Raw genomic sequence first — 18,582 nt, forward strand, 5'->3', positions numbered from 1 at the left:
GCTCTCAATTACTCTCAGCATAATGTGGCATTTCCACAGCGCTGAGCAGGTTTCGGCAGGTCAGCTCATTTTGGTCATGACAGATCTACCCGGTGCAGGATGACTCCAGTTGTTCGCACAGAGCCGGTGACTGATGTGCATTACCTTCAATCCATTGCTCTTGACATACGCCTGCTGCAACTTATTAGGAAGGCAACTGGAATAATTAGGGAGATACGAGGACAACAAGTGAAAGAGGAGCGAGAAGGGGGATGCTGAAAGGCACAGGGTCGGGTCAGGCACAGCTTGCAGGAGGGTGCTGAGCCCCAGTGGCTTTCACGGGGCCAAGGGGAATTTCAGAGCAAGCTGGAAAGACGTGTGGGAACACACACAGATCCACCCAGCAACAGTCATTCAATTCCCCCAACATTTCACTCTTCCAGGAGCTAGGCTGGTCACTGAGGCCATTCGCACTACAAATGCACATGTAAAAAAAAAAAAAAAAAAAAAAAACAACAACAAAAACCCAACAACATTAAGATTTAATATCTTAATCTAAAGCTTAATGTAAAGCTTGGGCTTCCAGAGAGCATCGCAGCTCTTGGCTGTGTCACAGCACACGTGCACAAACCGCTTTGGCGCTGGGGTCCCTGTTGGGTGCAGGCATGGGGTGCAAGCAGGGACCCCCTGGGCGACGCACCCAGCCCCTCGCTGGGCTCTCCCAGCACCCACCGCTGCCGTTCAGCGAGCTCAAGGCACAACAGAAGTGTTTTTCACAGGGCCGTGCTGCAGGGTGATGCTTGAAACAAGTATCTGCCCTTGATTTCCCAGCTGTTTGATCAAAAGCCTCACGCCAGGCACTGAGCGCCCCCGCCCCCCCCAGCCCACCGACACTCCCCTGCAGCTGCCTGCCCCACAGAGCACCGATGCTCACTGGCAATGGGTCAGGGCTCACCACAGCTCTAGCAATACCAGACCGGCATGTAAGAATGGAAATGCTCCGTGTGGGCATGGGAAAGAGCGGGTAGGGTGCTGGTGGCAGCAGCTTCAGGAAGGGTGGCCCACGCTGACCACCCCTGGGACAATGCATTGGTGTCAGAAGACACGGGGGTGTCTTTGGCTGCATGGCTGGGGTGGCTGGTCCCCCTTTCTTCATGGCATTGCTTGCTCAGGTGTCACGGGAGAGCCCAGCCCCAGCAGGGAATGGCCGGAGATGGCCAGCAAAGGACCAGAAATGGATGTGGTGGAGAGGAAGCGATGCTGGGTATCGCCAGGCTGAGGCTGGGGCTCGCCCCTGCCCCAGCTTCACCATCCAAAAATGCCCCCAGATTTGAGGCAGGAGGTGCACCTTCACACAGGGATGCAGACAAGCCAAAGCCGTTCCCTGGCCAACTGGGCTGCCCTTGACCCACACCTTGGCCTGACCCTGGGGCTCCACCAGTGTGGCCAGGAGAGGGAGGAGGGGGATGAAGAGGAGGAGGAGAAGGAGGGAGGCACATCGCCCCAGCAAGCCAGAGCCACACATCACACTAGCTAAACCAGAGATGATTTTAGAAGCAGTATTCCCTCTAGAACAATTTCATGTGGCAAAGCCTCCACAGCCACCTTGTTAAGCTGTCTGCTGCTTAATTACCACCGCCGCTGAAATCTGCCTGCTCCCACCAGACGGTCCAGGGAAGCAGCGGGCACTCAGGAGGAACGAAGTGGGTGCTCAGCATCCATCTCCTAGGGCTCTGCCTGCCCCACAGGCATGCTGGACACGCTGGACTTGGGGGGGGTTTCTCAAGCTGGAGGATTTCTCCGCACCATCCTGCTTGGGAGCTGCTGAGATGAGAATTTCTCCGCACCCCCCGCAGCTGCCAGCTCTGCACTGGCTCCCATTAACCGCTGCCCACGCTGAGCCCTTCCACGTGAGATTAAAAAGAGGGAAGACAATATTCCCCGACCGGGAAGATGATATTCCCCGACTACCGAGGAGCAGCTGAAGCCAGCGATGCCAGAGCCCAGCATCCCTTCCCCACCCCTCGCAGCCCCCGCTGCGGCTGGGCACAGGGCGGGGGCGGGTGGCGGTGCTGGCAGAGGTTAATCACGGTGGACGCGTTGCATATGGCTGGGGACAGGAGCGCTGCTTGGGGTTTTTATGGTGACTGACAGCTTGGGCTCATGAACCATCTGGTGAGGATTCACTACGTGTCAATTCGCATTAATGGAGCAACGCGGCTGCATACGCCTCAGAAATGCTCCCGGAGACCCCTCTGCGTGGGGGCACGACAGGGAAACCCCCTTTCATCTCATTTTAGCATGAGAAAGTCCTTTAAGCACCACAAGCCATTTTTCCTCCCGCTTCTAAGCTTGGGCTGTGCATCGCATATGAGCACAGACTTGCCGCAGGGCTGGTGGCCAAAGAGGAGCCTCCCGTGGCCTCCGAGCAGCCTGGGCTGGGGGGACAAAGCCTGGCTCAGCACGGTAACCCCTGTGAAACACCCAGCTTGCCACAGGGTTGGGGGTTCCTGCCTCTCCCCGAGCCGCACACCCACTGCTCCATCAAGCGTCTGGGGAGCTGCAACTCCCAGCCCGGGGTGCCTGGGGAATTGCATGTGCCACCCCGCCTGGGGCAGCTCCTCAGCAAGCCCGGCTTTGGCTCACGCAAAGCAGCCTTCACAGGCACCGGGGCTCCCCATGGCGTGCATCCCCCCACCAGAGATCTGGCCCACCCTGGAGCTCAGGAGAGAGACCGAGCAGCAACAGGCAGAGGAAAGCCTGGCAGCATCCTGACACCTCTCCAGCAGTTCCCGCTCCCAAGCCCGCCCCTTCTGAGTTTCCTTGGCCAGCCGATGCTGCAGCTCCTGCCCTGAACACCCAGGCATCCAGCACGCCACACGGCACTGGAGCGATAAGCTGGGTTGCTCCTCGCCAGCCCACATTATTATAATAACCACGAGAAATCGTAACGGCTTCCACAGTGGCTGAAGGTGTGAGATGCTCCTTTGCTGGGGGGGCTGCGGAGCTGGCAGAGAAGCAACGCTTCTCTGCATGTGTTTGGGTGAGGTTTGCTGGCACAAGGGTGCTCATGGGTGCCAGCGATGGAGGCGATGAGCTGAATAACGCTTAGGATGCAAAAGCCCTGATGGGCAGCCATCAGCCACCCAAATTCAGAGCGAGCGTGCAACCCTGCATACAGCTGCCTTCAGGATAAATAGATCCCATTTTAAAAATCAATGAGAACCACTACATTCGCTTATCCTTGTTCATTAATAACAGTCCCACTTGACAACACACCACGCACCCCAGGCAGCAGCCAGGCAGGGATCTCCTGCCTTGAAAGGCCAAATCCCAGCCCTGCCTGCACCACCTGCCTGCACTTCAGTGCCTGCAAGGCAATCGCAGCCAGCCCCTGCCCCAGCACCCCAACAATGCAAACAGATCTGGGTTTAGTCTTCATTGGGGCCAACAGAATTATCACAGAATTTGGCCCATGCCCACAGCCAGAGGACGGGATGAAGACGGGGTGCACCCTCTCCCCAGCTGGCACCCCCAAAAGCACCTGTCCCAGCAAGGTGCAACTCGGAGGCTGATGATGCACAAGTGGGAAAGAGTGAAAATGGGAAAATGAAAGCGGTTTTTTGGCACTTGGGGAGGGGGGAAGGAGGGAGGAGATGTTTCCGGGAATGTCCTCTGGACCAGTGGTCTTGAAAGTGGGGTCCTGCACCCCAGGACCCATGCAGGGCAGTCCGTGTGGGTGTGGGAAGAAAATCTTAGCTCCCAAGTAGCACATGCATATGGTTTATAAATAAATACACATTTACTGGGGGTGTGGGCTCAGAAATTTGTTCCTGGTAGGGATGCACAACCAAACCAGCTCAGAGACCACTGCCCCAGAGCACAAGGCTTTGCCCAGGAGAGGCCAAGGGGAAGGACCCCAACTTGGGCACGTGTCCCCAGCCCTTACCTCTGTCCTCCTCCTTCTCACGGCCGCTCCTACCCCTGAGTGCCCGGCTCCGGGTGCTGCCGTAGTCTCCAGCTTTGCCCCTCTCTGCTGGTTCCTTGGAGGTGCTTTTAAACCAGGGTCCATGCCGCCGTCCCCCCTCCGGCATCGTCACCGCTGCCTTGAAGCCACGGCTCAACTGCATCACCCCCAGGTAGGGCAGCCCCGGCCCCTCGCCGCCCCCGGGGCTGCGCTGGCTCCCCGGCACCGTGGGCTCCCCGGTGAAGCCCGAGTGCAGGAAAACCAAGCTGCCGGCTGCCAGGTAGAGAGCCAGCAGCGTGAAGAAACGCACGGGTTTTCGCCGAAAATACCGCTGGAGTTTTACCAATAATTTGGCCATAGCGTCTTCATCCCTTCCCCGGCAGCCAGCGCCGCGGGGCAGCTGCTCTCTGGCCCCAGGGATGCTCCGAGGGGGGTTCTGCCCCCTCCCCAGGCTGGAGGTGGCTCCCAGGGTGTATCGGGGGAGCAGCTGGGTGCCCCGAAAGCACAGCGGGGGCTGCAGGGTGAAGCCACGCAAAGCTATTGCCTGATCCTAAAAATTCCCAGAGGATCGGGGAAGGCAGCAGGGGTGGATTTTGAGGCCCCCCTGCTGTGCTCGGGGGGTTTCTCCAGTGCTGGCTGTCACCGCCGTCCCCTGTTTATTCTCCTCCCGGCAAAGCCCCCCGGCCGTGCCCTGGAGACTCGGCTGATGGAGGGATCATGTTAAGGAAATCAAGGGTTTGAAGGTGATTTGAAAGCCGATCAGCTGACGCAGCTCTTCTTGCTCGCCTTTCCGCTCGGCGGCACCGGCTCTCGCAAGCATCTCTCTAATGAAAACGGCACCGTCGCCCTTTCAGACAAAGAATGAGAAGTCCCTGGACACGTCTCGGGGACTGAAATGCTGACTGGGACCCTTTGTCTAACGAAGCCCCATTCATCTCACTCCCAGGGCAAGAAATCTCCACCTGCAAGTCAAAGAGAAAGGCACACTTAGGAAAGCATCCCAGGACACAGTCCCGGGGAGGATGGCGGTCCCCGTCCCCCTGCGGAGTGAGGAAGGTTCCCCGGGCTCTTCGTTGCCATTCAGCCCTGCAGAGGGGCAGCTCAGCGTCCCCCTGGCACAAGGATGGGGGATAACTGGGAGACGTCGGTGCGGTGGCAGTGATGCTGGCTGCCAGCAGCCCGGGTTAGGGACCGGGATGTGGGGGTGAGTCCCGACTCCAGAGCCCACAGTCCCTGCCACATCACGCAGGAGAGGTGCTACAGGACGGCTCTGGGTGACGTGGGATTTCTGCTTTCACCCCATTTCACCCACAAGAAGATGAGCTGTGCACACACACATCCGTGCAAGCACACACACTCACTTGTGCACACGCACTCGTGCACATGCATTTCACCGCCAGACCTGAACGTCTCTATGTACCAGCTAGTTCCAAATGAAGCCCTTGGCAAGTGAGTGCCCACCGGCAGTGTGAGGCTGCTCCGGCACCCCGCAGCACCAGGAGGTCCCCCCAGGAGCATGACACCCCCAGCATCACCCAGGGCATCCTCTATTCTCCAGCCAGAACCGAAGGGCTGACTGTCCCCATCACGCCCTGCCAGCTGGGACCGATGCTGCCCCAGGAATGCCATGGCCGGGGCTACTGGAGCCATCCCTGGCAGCCCTGGGCACAGGGAGGGCAGCCCAGCCCGGGGAAGGGACAGTCCCCCCCAGTCCCCCCCAAGGAGCTTTCCCCCTGGGGGGATTTCTCTTCCCCAACCCACCCCACCCCCCACCCCCCGGCTATGGAGGGATCGCTCCAGCCCTGCCCAGGACACCACAACACCAGGTTACATGGTGGGGCTGGCTTCACAGTGGCAAATACCACTGTCACCGCACCCCGCTGGCACATTGGCGGGGGCAGGGACGGCCCCGTGCCCGGGGTGTGCTGCCTGTCACGGACTCATCTTATTTTAGGAAAGGAGACGAAAATAAATGGAAAGACAAAGTGCCATTAGTTTAATGGCCTTTATGTTCCTGCCATCTGTCTTCAGTTGATTAAATAAAAAATATTGGTGGAACATATGGCATGAATTATACATAAATATTTTAATTTGGGTTCCCAGAGTGGTTATTCAAATACCTCTGGCTCTGCCAGGTGAACTTTTGTGGAGCTTAGGGCTGGGCAGGCTGCGTGGGGCTGATCACTGATGGGGCACAAGCACCTCAGGCTCCCCCAAAGCACCCCCTCCCTAGCCACATTTGGGGCCAACACAGCCCGAGTAAAGGCTGAGTAAACCCAGAGTAGTAGGCAAGCAAGGAGACTGCTTGCTACTTGGGCTTTTGCATTTGCAGGCACCTCTATGGCAGGATGATGACACAGGCAGCACCCCAGCACAGCCGGGGCAGGTGGTCCAGCCCCCACCATGGTAGGCGAGCATCCCCCCAGCCCAGTGGTCCCATGGACCTGTCGGTGCTTGGCTGCTCTCCCATGCTCCCTGGCCGGTGGCCAGCCGGGAAGGGCTGCTCTGCAGGACCTTACAGCTTCCCCTCCCATGCCAGCATGGGCTGCTCTTCTGCACTTCAACCCACCTTCCCGGGGCTTTATACAGATGCTGAATACAGAGCAGTTTAGGATGCTGCTGGGGTGAAAACGGGACAGCCCTGGGCCTGTCCCTGGTCCCCAGCATCCCCACTGCCACTGGCTGTCCTCCTTGCCTGGGCTTAGTCCTGCCAGGCTATGGCAAGAAAGCATGGCATATAAAGAAGGGGCTTAAATTACTATCATTAAGCCATCTGGAGCTCATCCTTCTCCATCATGAACTGTGGAGTCGCAGGTCAATTACTGCATATTTGCATATATTCCATTAATGCTTCTGCTAATTGTCTGGAGGAGATAATGTGCTCCGCTTACAGCTCCCTCGCTGGCTATGGTTTACAAACAGCGAGTGCAGCAAATAGAGCTGGCACCAATGCTCCCTGTTGCAGGGAGTGTTGGCACATCGGGGGGCTGATCAGGGGACCCCATACTACCGGTGGCCATCCAGGATGGGGGATGCCATCAGCACCCCACAACGCTGCTCCGTGCACCCCACCAGCCCTCCCCACGTTGTCAGGATGGATCCACCCCCTGGTGCAGCAGCATTGGGCTGGAACCAGCAACCTGCGGGTCCCCATCCCCACTGCAGCCTGCACCAGTGAGTGTCCCCCGGGGGTTGCATCCTGCCTCCCTGCTGCCTGCACCCCACGCTGCCTGACCAGGCTCAGGCTCTCCTCCCGTGGGCAGCAGGGCAGCTCCTGCCAGGGCTGCCATTCCAAGCAGAGCTGGTGCCAGCCCAGCTAGAGGACAGCGGTGACACACTTTACCAGCCAAACCAGCGAAGCTAACCGGGACATTAATCAGCCAGCATGGTGCAGCGGGCAGCATCATAAGACCGGGCTTCCATCGGCTGCCACGGGTGGCCGGGCACTGAGGCTGCTGCAGCCTCGGCACTGGGACAGCCAGGCTGCGGGGGGATTTATCCCCCAGCCCTCGCCTGGTCATTACCCGCTATGCCCAGCCGCTCCCAGCTGTGGCTGTCAGCAGGGTCCTGCTCAGGTCACAAGGGACAGATCCAGCCCCCGGGAGTCGTGTGGCTGGAAAGTTCCCCCCTAGCTGGCAGCACCAGGACTGGGGCATCCTTCCCCACTCCCCCAGACCCCCTTGGCACCCAGAACCAAAGCATGGCAGAGCCAAGCAGGGACATTTCCCAGGCACTTTGCACCATTATAAGCAGGCAGCGGGTCCAGCCGGGATGGGGGGTTGGGGGGGCTGGTTCCTCACCTACCTCCCTCGTCACACTCCTGCCAAGAGCCAAAATCCTTGTCCCGACAGCAAGATGCCTGGCTGAGCATCCCTCTGCACCTGAACCACCTCCCTCTGTGGTGGCAGCAATACCGAGGCCAGCAGAAAGCAGGCGAGCTCTGCCTGCAGGTTTGGAGCTCTGCAATTACTGGCTGCCGGGCCAAGGAAATCCTCGTTAATTTGCAAGGTTTATCTCCCCACCTCCAAGCAGAGCTGGTGTGTGGGGAGGTGGGCACAGATCCCAGGAGGCTCCACCGAGCAGCCTGAGCATCTCTGGGACCGCTCCTGACCAGGATGAATGAAGTGCCGATAAATTATACATTTGGGTCTTGTCTCCAAATTGCTCTGCAATTATTGAGCACCAAGGTTCAGTTGCCTTCAAGCACCACCTCACATCTGACCATGGCAAAACACACTGAAGGGCTCACGTGGTTCCCCCAGCACAGGAGAACAATCAGCCCATTAAAAACAGCAAATTAACGAACACAAGTGTTCCATTAGAAAGAGAAGGCGACTGAACTATCCAATTTCATCACATCATTTGCATTTCTTATCAGAGGGACAGGGAAAGAATAGGGCTTTAAAATACAGAGGGAAAGGATGGAGTCTAATGACCACAGCGGGGTGATGTGCCCAGGGCCCCATCCCATGGGAGGGCTGTGGCACAGGCACTAACCTCGGTCCCACGCCACAGGGCAGCCCTGGCATGGTAGGGAGCACGGTCCCACACCCCGTTGAACACCCTTGGGTGCATAACACAGCTTACCCTTGAAATGCATCTGCTGAGACCTGGAAATCCAGCTGTGTGCAGGACCCAGTGCACACTGTGCAGCACCCAGTGCATGGCACACAAGGATGCAGTGCATGCACCCTGGACCTCCTGTCACCCAAAAGCCACCCACTTTGGTGCAGGGACCATGTGCTTTTTCAGAAAGCCCTGTGCCCTCCCTCCGCACCTCCACAGGGTGCTGGCAATGGGTGACCACTGCCCCCGCAGAGCAGCTCCTGCAGCACACAGTCGTGCCTCCCCAGTGAGGCAGCAGGTGATGGCACCGACCAGTGACACCAGTATGAACACCCAGGGACATAAGGCACCCTTGGCACTGGCATCCCTCAAGCCTTTCAGTCTCTATCCCCAGCAGTGTACCGTGGTAGGAGCTTGGCATCGCTGCCTGGGCCAAAGCTGGCCAACCTGAGCTCGCAGGTAAACCTGCCATCTTCTTCAGCCCTGCGACAGTGGATTTTCACTCTTTCTCACTTTTTAAAACATAAGCAGCAAATGAGATGCATTGGGCTGAATTTAAATACCATTACTGCTGGGAACAAAACTGAGCTAAACTGGGGCGTTGAAAATCAAGGTTACTGACACAGCAGGGCACGTCTGGACCATCTGATGCATCTCCCCTCGAGCACCCAGCACCCACCGCCTCTGCCAGGGGCAAGCCAAGCACACCGAGCACTCAGCTGCCTTTAAATCGAAGCCAAATTTATGTATTCCACTGCTCCCTGCCTGAATTGTGCTGAGGAACGTGTTTGTCCATCCCCGGAGTGCATCAAAGGTTGGTGTGTGCTTAAAAGCAGCTGAATTGGCAGCTTTTAGGTATCGCAGCAGCTCCGTCCCTGCCCAGGGATGCGGCTTGCCCCAGGGAGCTGCACCGAGGTCGCCAACTCTTTCTCCGCAGTGAGATGTTCCCCAGGCGTGTACCTCCTTGGGTAGCTTTTAAATCCCTTCAGTAGGTCAAACCACCAAGATATGCAAAGGAAAAACCTCTTATTTGGGATTTATTGGCCTGATTTTTAAACCCAGAGCAGGACCTGCCCATCTGCTGATAGATTTTTGTACAGGATTTCCAAGCGTGTTGGAGGGTTTGTAAATCTTCCTTCTCACTGTGAATCGATGGAGGGCTTTAGACTGTAATTAGGCAGCTGACTTTCTCGCTTATGGGTGAAACCTGATTTTTAAATATTCTGGAGAAGATTTATTGACAGTCCCAGCACTTGCCCAGGGTGAGGGGAAGCCGCAGCCACAAGCCCAGCTGGGCACAAGGACCGAGCGATCCTTTCATCTAGAGGGATGACTCTGCCACAGACTAATTGATTAATGTCTGTAAAAGGCCTTGAGATCCACAGAAACGAGGCCATGCTAATTGCACAGCCTCCAATTAGTGCTTCTTCCACTCTCCAGAGGATGAAAACCCACCGTGCACCAGCCCCGTTTCTGCAAGGGCCGAGTTATAAATAACCCCCTGGGCAACGGGCTGGATCCTGCCCGGGTTAGTTCACTGCACCGAGAATGACTGGGACGTGCTACGCAGAGAAGCCCAGAGCCCGCAGCACATCTCGGAAGGGCTATTTTATTTAACCGAGCTGATTTAAGCAACTTTAATCCCATTTTTAAATATTACAACATTTGCTGTTGAGCTACCTGGGATTGCAGATCCCCACAAACACCCCAGACCTGCATGAAAGGGATGCTGATCCTCGCCCAGGGGATGCGGATCCTTGCCCAGACCCTGCAAACACTCGGATGGCACAGGGAGGGGGAGGATTTGCTATGGGCCAGGCAAGGGGCTCCCGAAACAAATCCAAGCTGGGGTGCAGCAGGGTCATCCAGCCCCTGAAAGCAAAGAAATGCAATTGCCTTCAGGCAACTGATTTCAGGTAATCCCACCTCTGCAGCACGCAGGAGCTTGCAGGGCTCCGCTCGCTTCCCGGTGTATTTTCCTTTGCAATGGCCCAAGCAGAGCCGAAAAGGGGTTTTTTTGCTTCATGCTCTGTTCCTCCACATGCAATTACATCAAAGCCCATTCCAGCCTCTTGTAGAATGAATTCCCCTTGCAAGTGTGAAAGCGACTCATAAAGAAAAATGTTTTAAGCCGTGAATCATTTAAAAAGCACACGCCACAATGCCAAAGGCAGAGAAGGAAATAGCCATGTATTCCAGAGATTTAGGCAGGCAGAGGATACCAGGGAATCGGTGGGATGATTTAAATGAGCCGGCACAGCAGAGATGCTGCAGCTGTTGTACCCAGTATCCCCATCGCAGCTGCTGAAATGCACCCTACATTACAGCATTATTACTATTATTATTACTATTATCCTGCAACAACCCTCAGCACGTGCGTTATCTGTCTCTCTCCATCAGCGTTATCCTATCTGCCAATACCTGGGTTTCCTTTGGCAGGGCCAGAGTGTGTTTGTGGAAGGAGCAGGGAGCTCCCTCGTTTGCTACCGTGGCTAATTGCATTTTGAGAGCCATGCGCAGGGCAGGTGCTGGGGAGCAGGCAAGATCCGACACCGTTTTCAGCAATAGAAACAAATAATCAGTGCAACCCTCACCTGCCACATCCCCACAGGCCCCACATCCCTTCCTGAGCATCCCTGCTGCTGGCATCAGCCCCGTCCCTACCTGCAATGCTGAGGAACCTCTATTTCCCCATTATTTCCACGTTATTCCTTGCAAGGCCAGAACAGCAACTCCATTTGGACACGAGCTGTGTCAGGCCTCTGTTGGTGGTGACATACAAGGGTTTTGGGAGAGGTCACCCCAGGGAGGTCTTGGTGACGCTATGGGATGCTTCCCAGACTGCTGCGGGTCTGCGCCTGCTTTTCCCCTTCTCATTATCCTTGCCCATGGCACCCTTTTGACACTTAAGCCCTGTGAAAAAGGTGATTTAATTTCATTCACACAACACTGTCTATCTGTAAATGGGCTTAACCTAATGAGTTTTAATACGTATTATGTTCTAGGTATTTTATGCCCAGTCTGCAAAATCCAGTTATGGTTTTCAATAAGACTTAGCGAGCTGAGGCATGCACCAGAGGGATGCGGCACTCACATGGGGCTGCTCCAAACTGTGGAAGGAGGAGGAGGAGGGTGGGAGGAAGGCAGGGGCTGTCCCCCAGGGAGACACAGCTGGATCCCAGCCAGCTGCTGGCTCAGCAAAGCCCCCCCCTCCTCAGCCCAAGCGCTGCCTACAGCCCCCTCCAGCAGCCTGGGAGGATGAGATTTAAGATATAAGGGCTGGCCTCTTTCAGATGCAATGCCAGCACCACCGGCTGCACCGCAGCAGGCAGGGCCAGCCACCGTCCCGTGGCAGGGAAGGCAGCGGGCAGCCAGCCCCCGTGGGTGCATAGCCCCCCATGCCTGGCCGTGCAGGCTGCTCACCCCAAAGCCTTCAGCCACCGCCGCAGCTGGCAGGGCCGTGCCCTGGCACAGGCAGCAGGGACAGCGCGGGCAGAGTGCGGCTGCCTTGGCATGCACAGACACCTGCACCGTCCCCACCGCGGTGGCAAAGCAACCCCGAAGCGCAGCCGCCGACACATCCAGAGCCTGCAGAATCCCCGTTTCAGAGAAAGGCACGATGCTGCTGTTTTCCTCTCTTGTGCTTAATGATGAGGAACAAACCTTGCAGCCAAACTGGAGCGGCCAAGTGGCACGTTTTATCCCGAGGTTTTGAGCTCCAGAGCCAGTCCTGGCTCCTGGATTCACGGGAGGTGACCAAGACACCAAAAGGAGATGCCCCAGGGGAAACCCAGATGCACAGCCCCTCCAACAGCACCTACAGAACCACCCCGCACGGTACATATAGCAGCATAAATCCCATAAAGACCACAACGAGATCCATGGGGGCCATCAGTTGGGAGCTGTGAGCTGTGATCCCCCCAGGAGGGTGTCTCAGCCCCACCAAAACATCTTTCAGGTTCTACTACGGGAGAGCCTGGTACATTCAGTCCATGATGAATCCCCACCAGCCTCCCAGGCAGGGAAGAGCCAAAAGTAATTTGCCTGTAAAGCCCACGCTCAGCTCCTGCAGGTCTTTGCCACGGAGACTTCATTCAGTCCTTGGTAATCTGGGATTATATGCAGCGCTGGGGCAATTAAGAAAAACAGCTTTTCAAGCAGCAGACAATGCCTTCTGCAGCCTATTTAAATTAATATAGTGAGAAAGATTCTTTCTCACAGCCCTTGGTTTAAAGCCTCCTTTCCCACGGGGGCTGATTTCTTTCTTTTCCTACACACCCAGCAGCATTGCATCCTGCTGCACCAGGGAGATGGAGGCCCAGTTTGGGAAGAGATCCGCCTTTTCCACAAATACTGCAGGCTCCAGGAGGGACCAGGGCTACCCTGAGCCAAGCCCAACACAGGGAGCAGACTGGGCTGGGAGCAGGTGGCTGGGCCAGGGGACAGTGACTGCCCCGGCTCATCCCCGTGGAATTTAGGCATCGCACAGCATCCATCACCCCCCAGCTCCCACGGCAGCGCTGCCAGACCCCTGTGCATCGCAGCTCACCGCAGAAAGCCCAGCACATCACAGACGCTTTCTAGAAGCGATGCACTGGAATGCTTCCCAAAATGACCCAGCTGAGATGGAAACCCCCAGACCCACTTCAGGGCAGCATGCCCCGCAGCCCAAGGAAGCGGTGGGCACTGCCCAGCAGAGGGTGAGCTCACAGATCACTGCAAGATCACACAGAGAGCAAGCAATCAGCTCCGCAGGTCACATCCCAACCCTCTGACGTATCCCTATGGGTCCCCCCACAGTGCCTAGGACCCTGCTAGCGAAAGCCAGCCCCTGCTCCCCCCAGGCCCTGGAGACCCCCATCCCACCTGGGGCAATGGGTGTCCCTGGCAGCAGGGTCAACATCTTGCTCCTTGCTGAGCAGCGCCAAACAGCAAGTCCTCCTGCCCCATGCTCATCCTCCCGTGCCAGGCTGAGCTCCTGGCTCCAGAGAGGACCAGCACGCTGGGATGGAGGTACCGAAGCACAGAGAATCCTATCCCAGAGCAGAGCCAGCTCCCCGCATGGCTCAGGGTGCCTGAGGACTTGGTAGCCTCAAGGGGGACAGGAGGAAGAAACAAAGATTTTCCTGGGGCCTGTCTGCTGGCTGGGACCGAGTTGGGAGAGATGCTGAACACCCAGGGAAGCTGGATCCCCCACGGGGCAAAGCGTGACTTCGGGTGGGAGCCCGGAGGGCTGGGGGTACTGAGGGGTGGCCCTGGGGACACAGCCCAGCCTGGCACGGGGACACGGTGCCAGGCAGAGGTTTGGCTCCGGCATGAGGCTGCAGTGAGCACAAAAAGGAAACAGTGGCAAAGGAAACCTCAGAGCGTGGTGATTCTGGAAGCCAGAGATGGGGTAACCCCATCACAGGCTGGCCGGAGCCCCTGGGCTGGTGGCCAGGGTGACAGCAAGGGCAGCTTGTGGGCCAGCGGCACCATGATCCGCTGCCGGGGCTGGGGAAAACATCCCCCGGGAAGGACGAGGCTTTCGTCTCCGGGAGAGCAAAACCAGCCGCACACCCTGGCTGGGAAAAGAGGACACCAGGGGGGCTGTCCCCCTGCCCAGCCAGGCTGCAAAGGGGCAGCGCCGGGACACCCACCCTGCTGCATCAGGGACCCCCAAACCAGGGGTTTGGAGTGAGCTGCGCTGGACGCTGGGCTCACCTCCTCGGGCACGGGGCTCGGGAAAAGCCATCCCAACGCTGAGCACAACCCCACGGAGGAACCCTCCCAGGGCTCTGCACGGGTGGAACGTGCAATAAATAATAATAACTGCTAACAAACGCCAGCTCAGAGCAGCCCCTCGTCCTAATGGTGTGGGACACGAGGAGGGTCGGCCAGCACTGGCCACCCATCCCGGTGAGCCATGTCCCGAACCCAGGGAAGGGACAATTCCTTGGGAAGGCTAAGGGGGCACAACTCCCCGGAGAGGGGAAGGATGCCCGCAGGGGGGGATGGCACAGGTGGGCTGGCAAGGATACCTGCGGGGGGGGGTGGTACAGGTAGGGTGGGTAGGATACCTGCGGGGGGGGGGGGGACGACACGGTACAGGTGGGGTGGGAGCACCCAGAGCCCAGGGCATGGTCCTGGCTGCCAGGCTGTGGTTCCCGGCTCCAGATTGCCGGGAAACTTTATTTAATCCTGCCTTGACAGAAGAAATGGTTTATAACGCTCAGCTCAAGGTAACCTTCACGCGGTCCTCCAACTGCCTCTGCTTTTTCTCCACGCATGTTTTGGTTGGTTTTTTTTAACTTTATATTAAAATATTCCAGTAAGTTGTCAGCACGGATATCAAAAGAAGAAAACAAACAGAGGAATTGTTTTTGGAAGGATTACCACCTCTTCTCCCCGTTTTCCCCTGGCGAGATGTTCCTGCACAAAGTGTCGGGGGGGGCGGAGGAGGAGGAGGAGGAGGAGGAGGAGGAGGGGGCGGCGGGCGCTTTCCCTGCCTCCCGCTCCCCTCCGAAGCGAGGGACCCTCCCGCAAGCCGCAAAAACCAGAGCGAAAAATCTCTGCCGAGGCGAGAATTGCGAACAACTCCCGCAAAGCGCCCCCAGCCCCCGCAGCCCCCTCCCCAGCTCCCCGGCACACGCACCCCGCACCTCCCACGCCCCCCCGCCGCGCCGCCCCGCTGCCCCCGCCCGCTCCGCGCCCCCTCCCCCGGGCTGGGGGCTCCCGCCGCCCCCCGTGTTTTGCGCTTTTTTTTTCCCCGCCCCCCCCGCACCGCCGATGCCGCTTCCCCGCAGCCCAACTTGGCGGCGGAGCCCCCCGCCGCCTCCTTACCCGCCCCGGGCGCTCCAGGCCGGCCCCGCCGCCGCCGCTCCATGCACCGGCCGCCCCCGGGAGCGGCGGGGCCGGGGGGTCCCCGCCGGGCGCTCAGTGCGGCCCGGCCCCCGCCGTGCCCCCGCCGCGCCGCCGGCCCTGCCCCGCGGGGGCTGCGCTCATGCCGGCCGGGGGGGGCCCGGCCCGGCGGCTGCCGCTCGGCGCTGCCCGCAGCCGCTCCCGGCCGCCGGGGCTCGGCGGCTCCATCCAGCTCCGCGGCGGCTCCGCGCCACCCGCCGGCCTGCGGCGCCCGCCCGCCTTAACCCTCCCCCCTGCGCCGGCCCGGCCCCCAGCCCCCCGCCTCCCGCCCCGCCGCTCGCTTACGGGCGCCTTCTGCCGCTCTTTTCCCGTTTTTTTTCTTTTTTCTCCTTTTTTCCTCCTTTTTTCGGTTGTTTCTTTCTTGCTTTTTCTCTTTTTTCCTTTTTCCCTTTTTTTCTTTTTCCTTTTTTTCCTTTTTTCCCTTTTCCTCTTTTCCTTTTCCCCCCTTTTCTTCTTTTCCTTTTTTCCCCTTTTCCTCTTTTCCTTTTTCCCTTTTTTCTTTTTCCTTTTTTTCCTTTTTTCCTTTTTCCTTTTTTCTCCTTTTCCTCTTTTGCTTTTTTCTTTTTCCTTTTTTCCTTTTTTCTTTTTTTACTTTTTAATTTTTTACTTTCTCTCTCCTTTTTTCCTTTTTCCTTTTTTCCTCTTTCCTTTTTCCCCTTTCCCTTTTCCTTTTCTCTTTTTTCCCTTTTCCTTTTTCCTCCTTTTCCTCTTTTCCTTTTTTCCCCTGCTCCTTTTTTCTTTTTCCTTTTTTCCTTTTTCTTTTCTCCTTTTTCCTCTTTCCTTTTTTCTTTTTTATTTTTCCTCTTTCTTCTTTCCTTTATTTTTTTTTCTTATTTTGTCTTTCCCTCCTTTTGCTTTTTCTTTTTTGTTTAGTTTCTTCTCTATTTTCCCCCTCTTTAAGAAACAGGTTGGTGTCAGAAACCAGCTCGCAGGCAGCCCCAGCCTCACTGATGCATTCTCAAGGGCAAGGGATACTTTAAAAACCACGTAGACACGGTGCTTAGGGACATGGGAGTGCTGGGGTAACAGCTGGACTCGATGATCTCAAAGCTCTTTCCAACCTAAATGGTTCTGATTCTATGCAGAGGGTGATGCTGACCCCCCCCCTGCCCCGTTGCCCTGGCCCCAGCACTGCCCCCAGGCCCAGCACTGGAGTTCAGCCAGAGTTTGATCAAACAGGGCTAAAGAGAGGAAAAAAAAAAAAGAAAAGAAACCCCAAATTATATATATGTGTCATATTAATGAAAAATTAATTTGAAAACTTTCCAGCTGTAGGAGTAGGAAAAAAAAGATTGTAAAATGAGGGAGGTGAGAGAGCATTTCTCCCCACCTTTTTTGGCAACTTTAGGCATTGGGGGACTTTTAGGCTGTGCTGGTGGCACTGGAAGCCCTGTCACCTGTCCCACCACCGCAGCAGCATGTCGGGCTGGCTCCCACCGCCCCAGCACGCCAGGCCACCGCACACAGTGAGTCCCTCTCGGTCAGAAGATAGTTTTAAAAGGATCTAGAGAAAACATCCCTGCCTTAACGTGATGAAAGCAGCAGCCCTCGGTGCCCATGGACCCTCCTCCCGCAAGCATCTTTGCTGCAGACAGGGCAGCGGGCTGGTGGGACGGCATTTTTTGGGGTGATGCACCCTCAGCCACTGCAATATGCTGGGGTGCATGCACCCCAGCCCCACTCCCAGAGCCAACGGGAGGGAGGTGGGGAGTTTTGGGAAAGCGGCAGCTGAAAGGAGGGATGGATGCTGCCACTGGTCCCGCTGAGGGAAGCTGCAGCCTCAGCTCGGTCCGTGCTGGATGCAGGAGCATCCCTGTGCCAGGGAGCCATGGGGAACTGCCCCAGGCAGGCGCAGGCAGGCGCATGGACCGCGGCAGCTCGTTTCCATAGGAAACCAGGCTGGCGAGTGCTGCCTCAGCTCCAGGCTGGGGGCTGAAGAGCTGTTTGTACTATTTTTATCCTCCCGGTACTAGGTTTCTTCGGTTTGGCCATGCAAACGCCCCAGCAATGCTTCCTCCCTCTGCCCAAGGCTGTGGGGCACTGGGGGGGACTGCGGGGAGGTGAAACCTGCCATCATCTGGGGACAGCAGCAGCAGCAGCCAGGCAGTCCCTAGCCCAGGGAGCCCACCCGAGGGCTTTCCCTGCTTCCAGATGGTCCCACTTTCCTCATAAAAGCAGCAGTTCTGTCTTGCATTTTGCAAAAAACAGGGATATCCTCTCCACAGCTCCCCAGCGGGGTGTTAGCAATTCCAGTCTCCTAATGGGATGCACGGTGTCTTCCCCCGGATGAGCATCCATCGGAACAAAGTTTGTTTCCTGCAAAAATACCTTGTTGGCTTCTCTTTAAACCCTTTCCTGCACCACGGGGAGCTCGGGGCTGGAACACGGGTGGAGGGCATATAGCACAGGGGGTGCCGCAGGCAGAGAAGGGGCAGCGGCGAGGGAAGCAGCTGAGCAATGCCAACAGATGACTGTGGGTTTTTGCGGCACGCACAGGATGGAGGAAGAAAAATTTGGCCGGCTTCGGCAGATTTGCTGCTCAACAGCCATGTTGATGGGTGTGAGGGAAAATTTGGAGTCATGGGTTTAAAATAGCACTCGCAAAAATAGCTTTCAGGGACTCTTTTAATTGGTTTTTGCTGGGCTAGGCTTGCCCCAAGAGCAATCAGGGATCCTCCTGAAACATCCGATGTGATTTCCTTATTGACCACGATGTGAAGCGACTCCGAGCTGCTCCTGGTGAACGCTGCACCAGAAAGACCCAGTTCTGCAGGGTTTTAAGGGTGTTTTTCACCCCAGAGACCTCAAGGTTATTGCCAGGGACTTTTGACTTTGGCCTTAACTGTCCCCGAGTACTAATGTCACCAAATAAATCCCTACGTCAGGGATGTCGGGTTTTGAGCCAAAAGAGACTGCTGAGGTTTCTGCAGGCAGCCTTATCCAGGGGAGTGGAGCCTGTGCCCTGGCACTGAGGTGACTTTCATGGCATAAAGGCTCTAGGCATTTTCTAGGTCCCCACTGCCATGGGGACACCGGGGTGACCGTCCCCTCCACCCCACGAAGGCAGTAGGCTGCAGTACTCATTGATGGGTCTTTTCAGAAACTTCTGTCACCCAAGCTGTCTCAGGAGACCTCATCAGCAGAGGGAAAAAAGAGGATGTGGTGCGTTA

The 18,582-nt window shown here is 57.1% G+C and overlaps 1 protein-coding gene across 1 annotated transcript in view; it reads right to left on the bottom strand.

The window, feature by feature from the left end:
* WSCD2 (WSC domain containing 2) overlaps positions 1–15,391 on the bottom strand; it is a 30,850-nt gene extending 15,459 nt beyond the window's left edge. Inside the window, exons 1-2 of the mRNA XM_040608301.1 lie at positions 15,335–15,391; positions 3,929–4,908 (exon numbers count right to left, since the gene is read on the bottom strand). Of these exons, the coding sequence (XP_040464235.1) occupies positions 3,929–4,304 (376 nt within the window). The 5' untranslated portion in view covers positions 4,305–4,908; positions 15,335–15,391. The remainder of the gene's footprint in view (positions 1–3,928; positions 4,909–15,334) is intronic.
* Between the last annotated feature and the right edge of the window lie 3,191 nt (positions 15,392–18,582).

The sequence above is a fragment of the Falco naumanni genome, chromosome 1 (genome assembly GCF_017639655.2).
Source record: "Falco naumanni isolate bFalNau1 chromosome 1, bFalNau1.pat, whole genome shotgun sequence".
NCBI lineage: Eukaryota > Metazoa > Chordata > Aves > Falconiformes > Falconidae > Falco > Falco naumanni.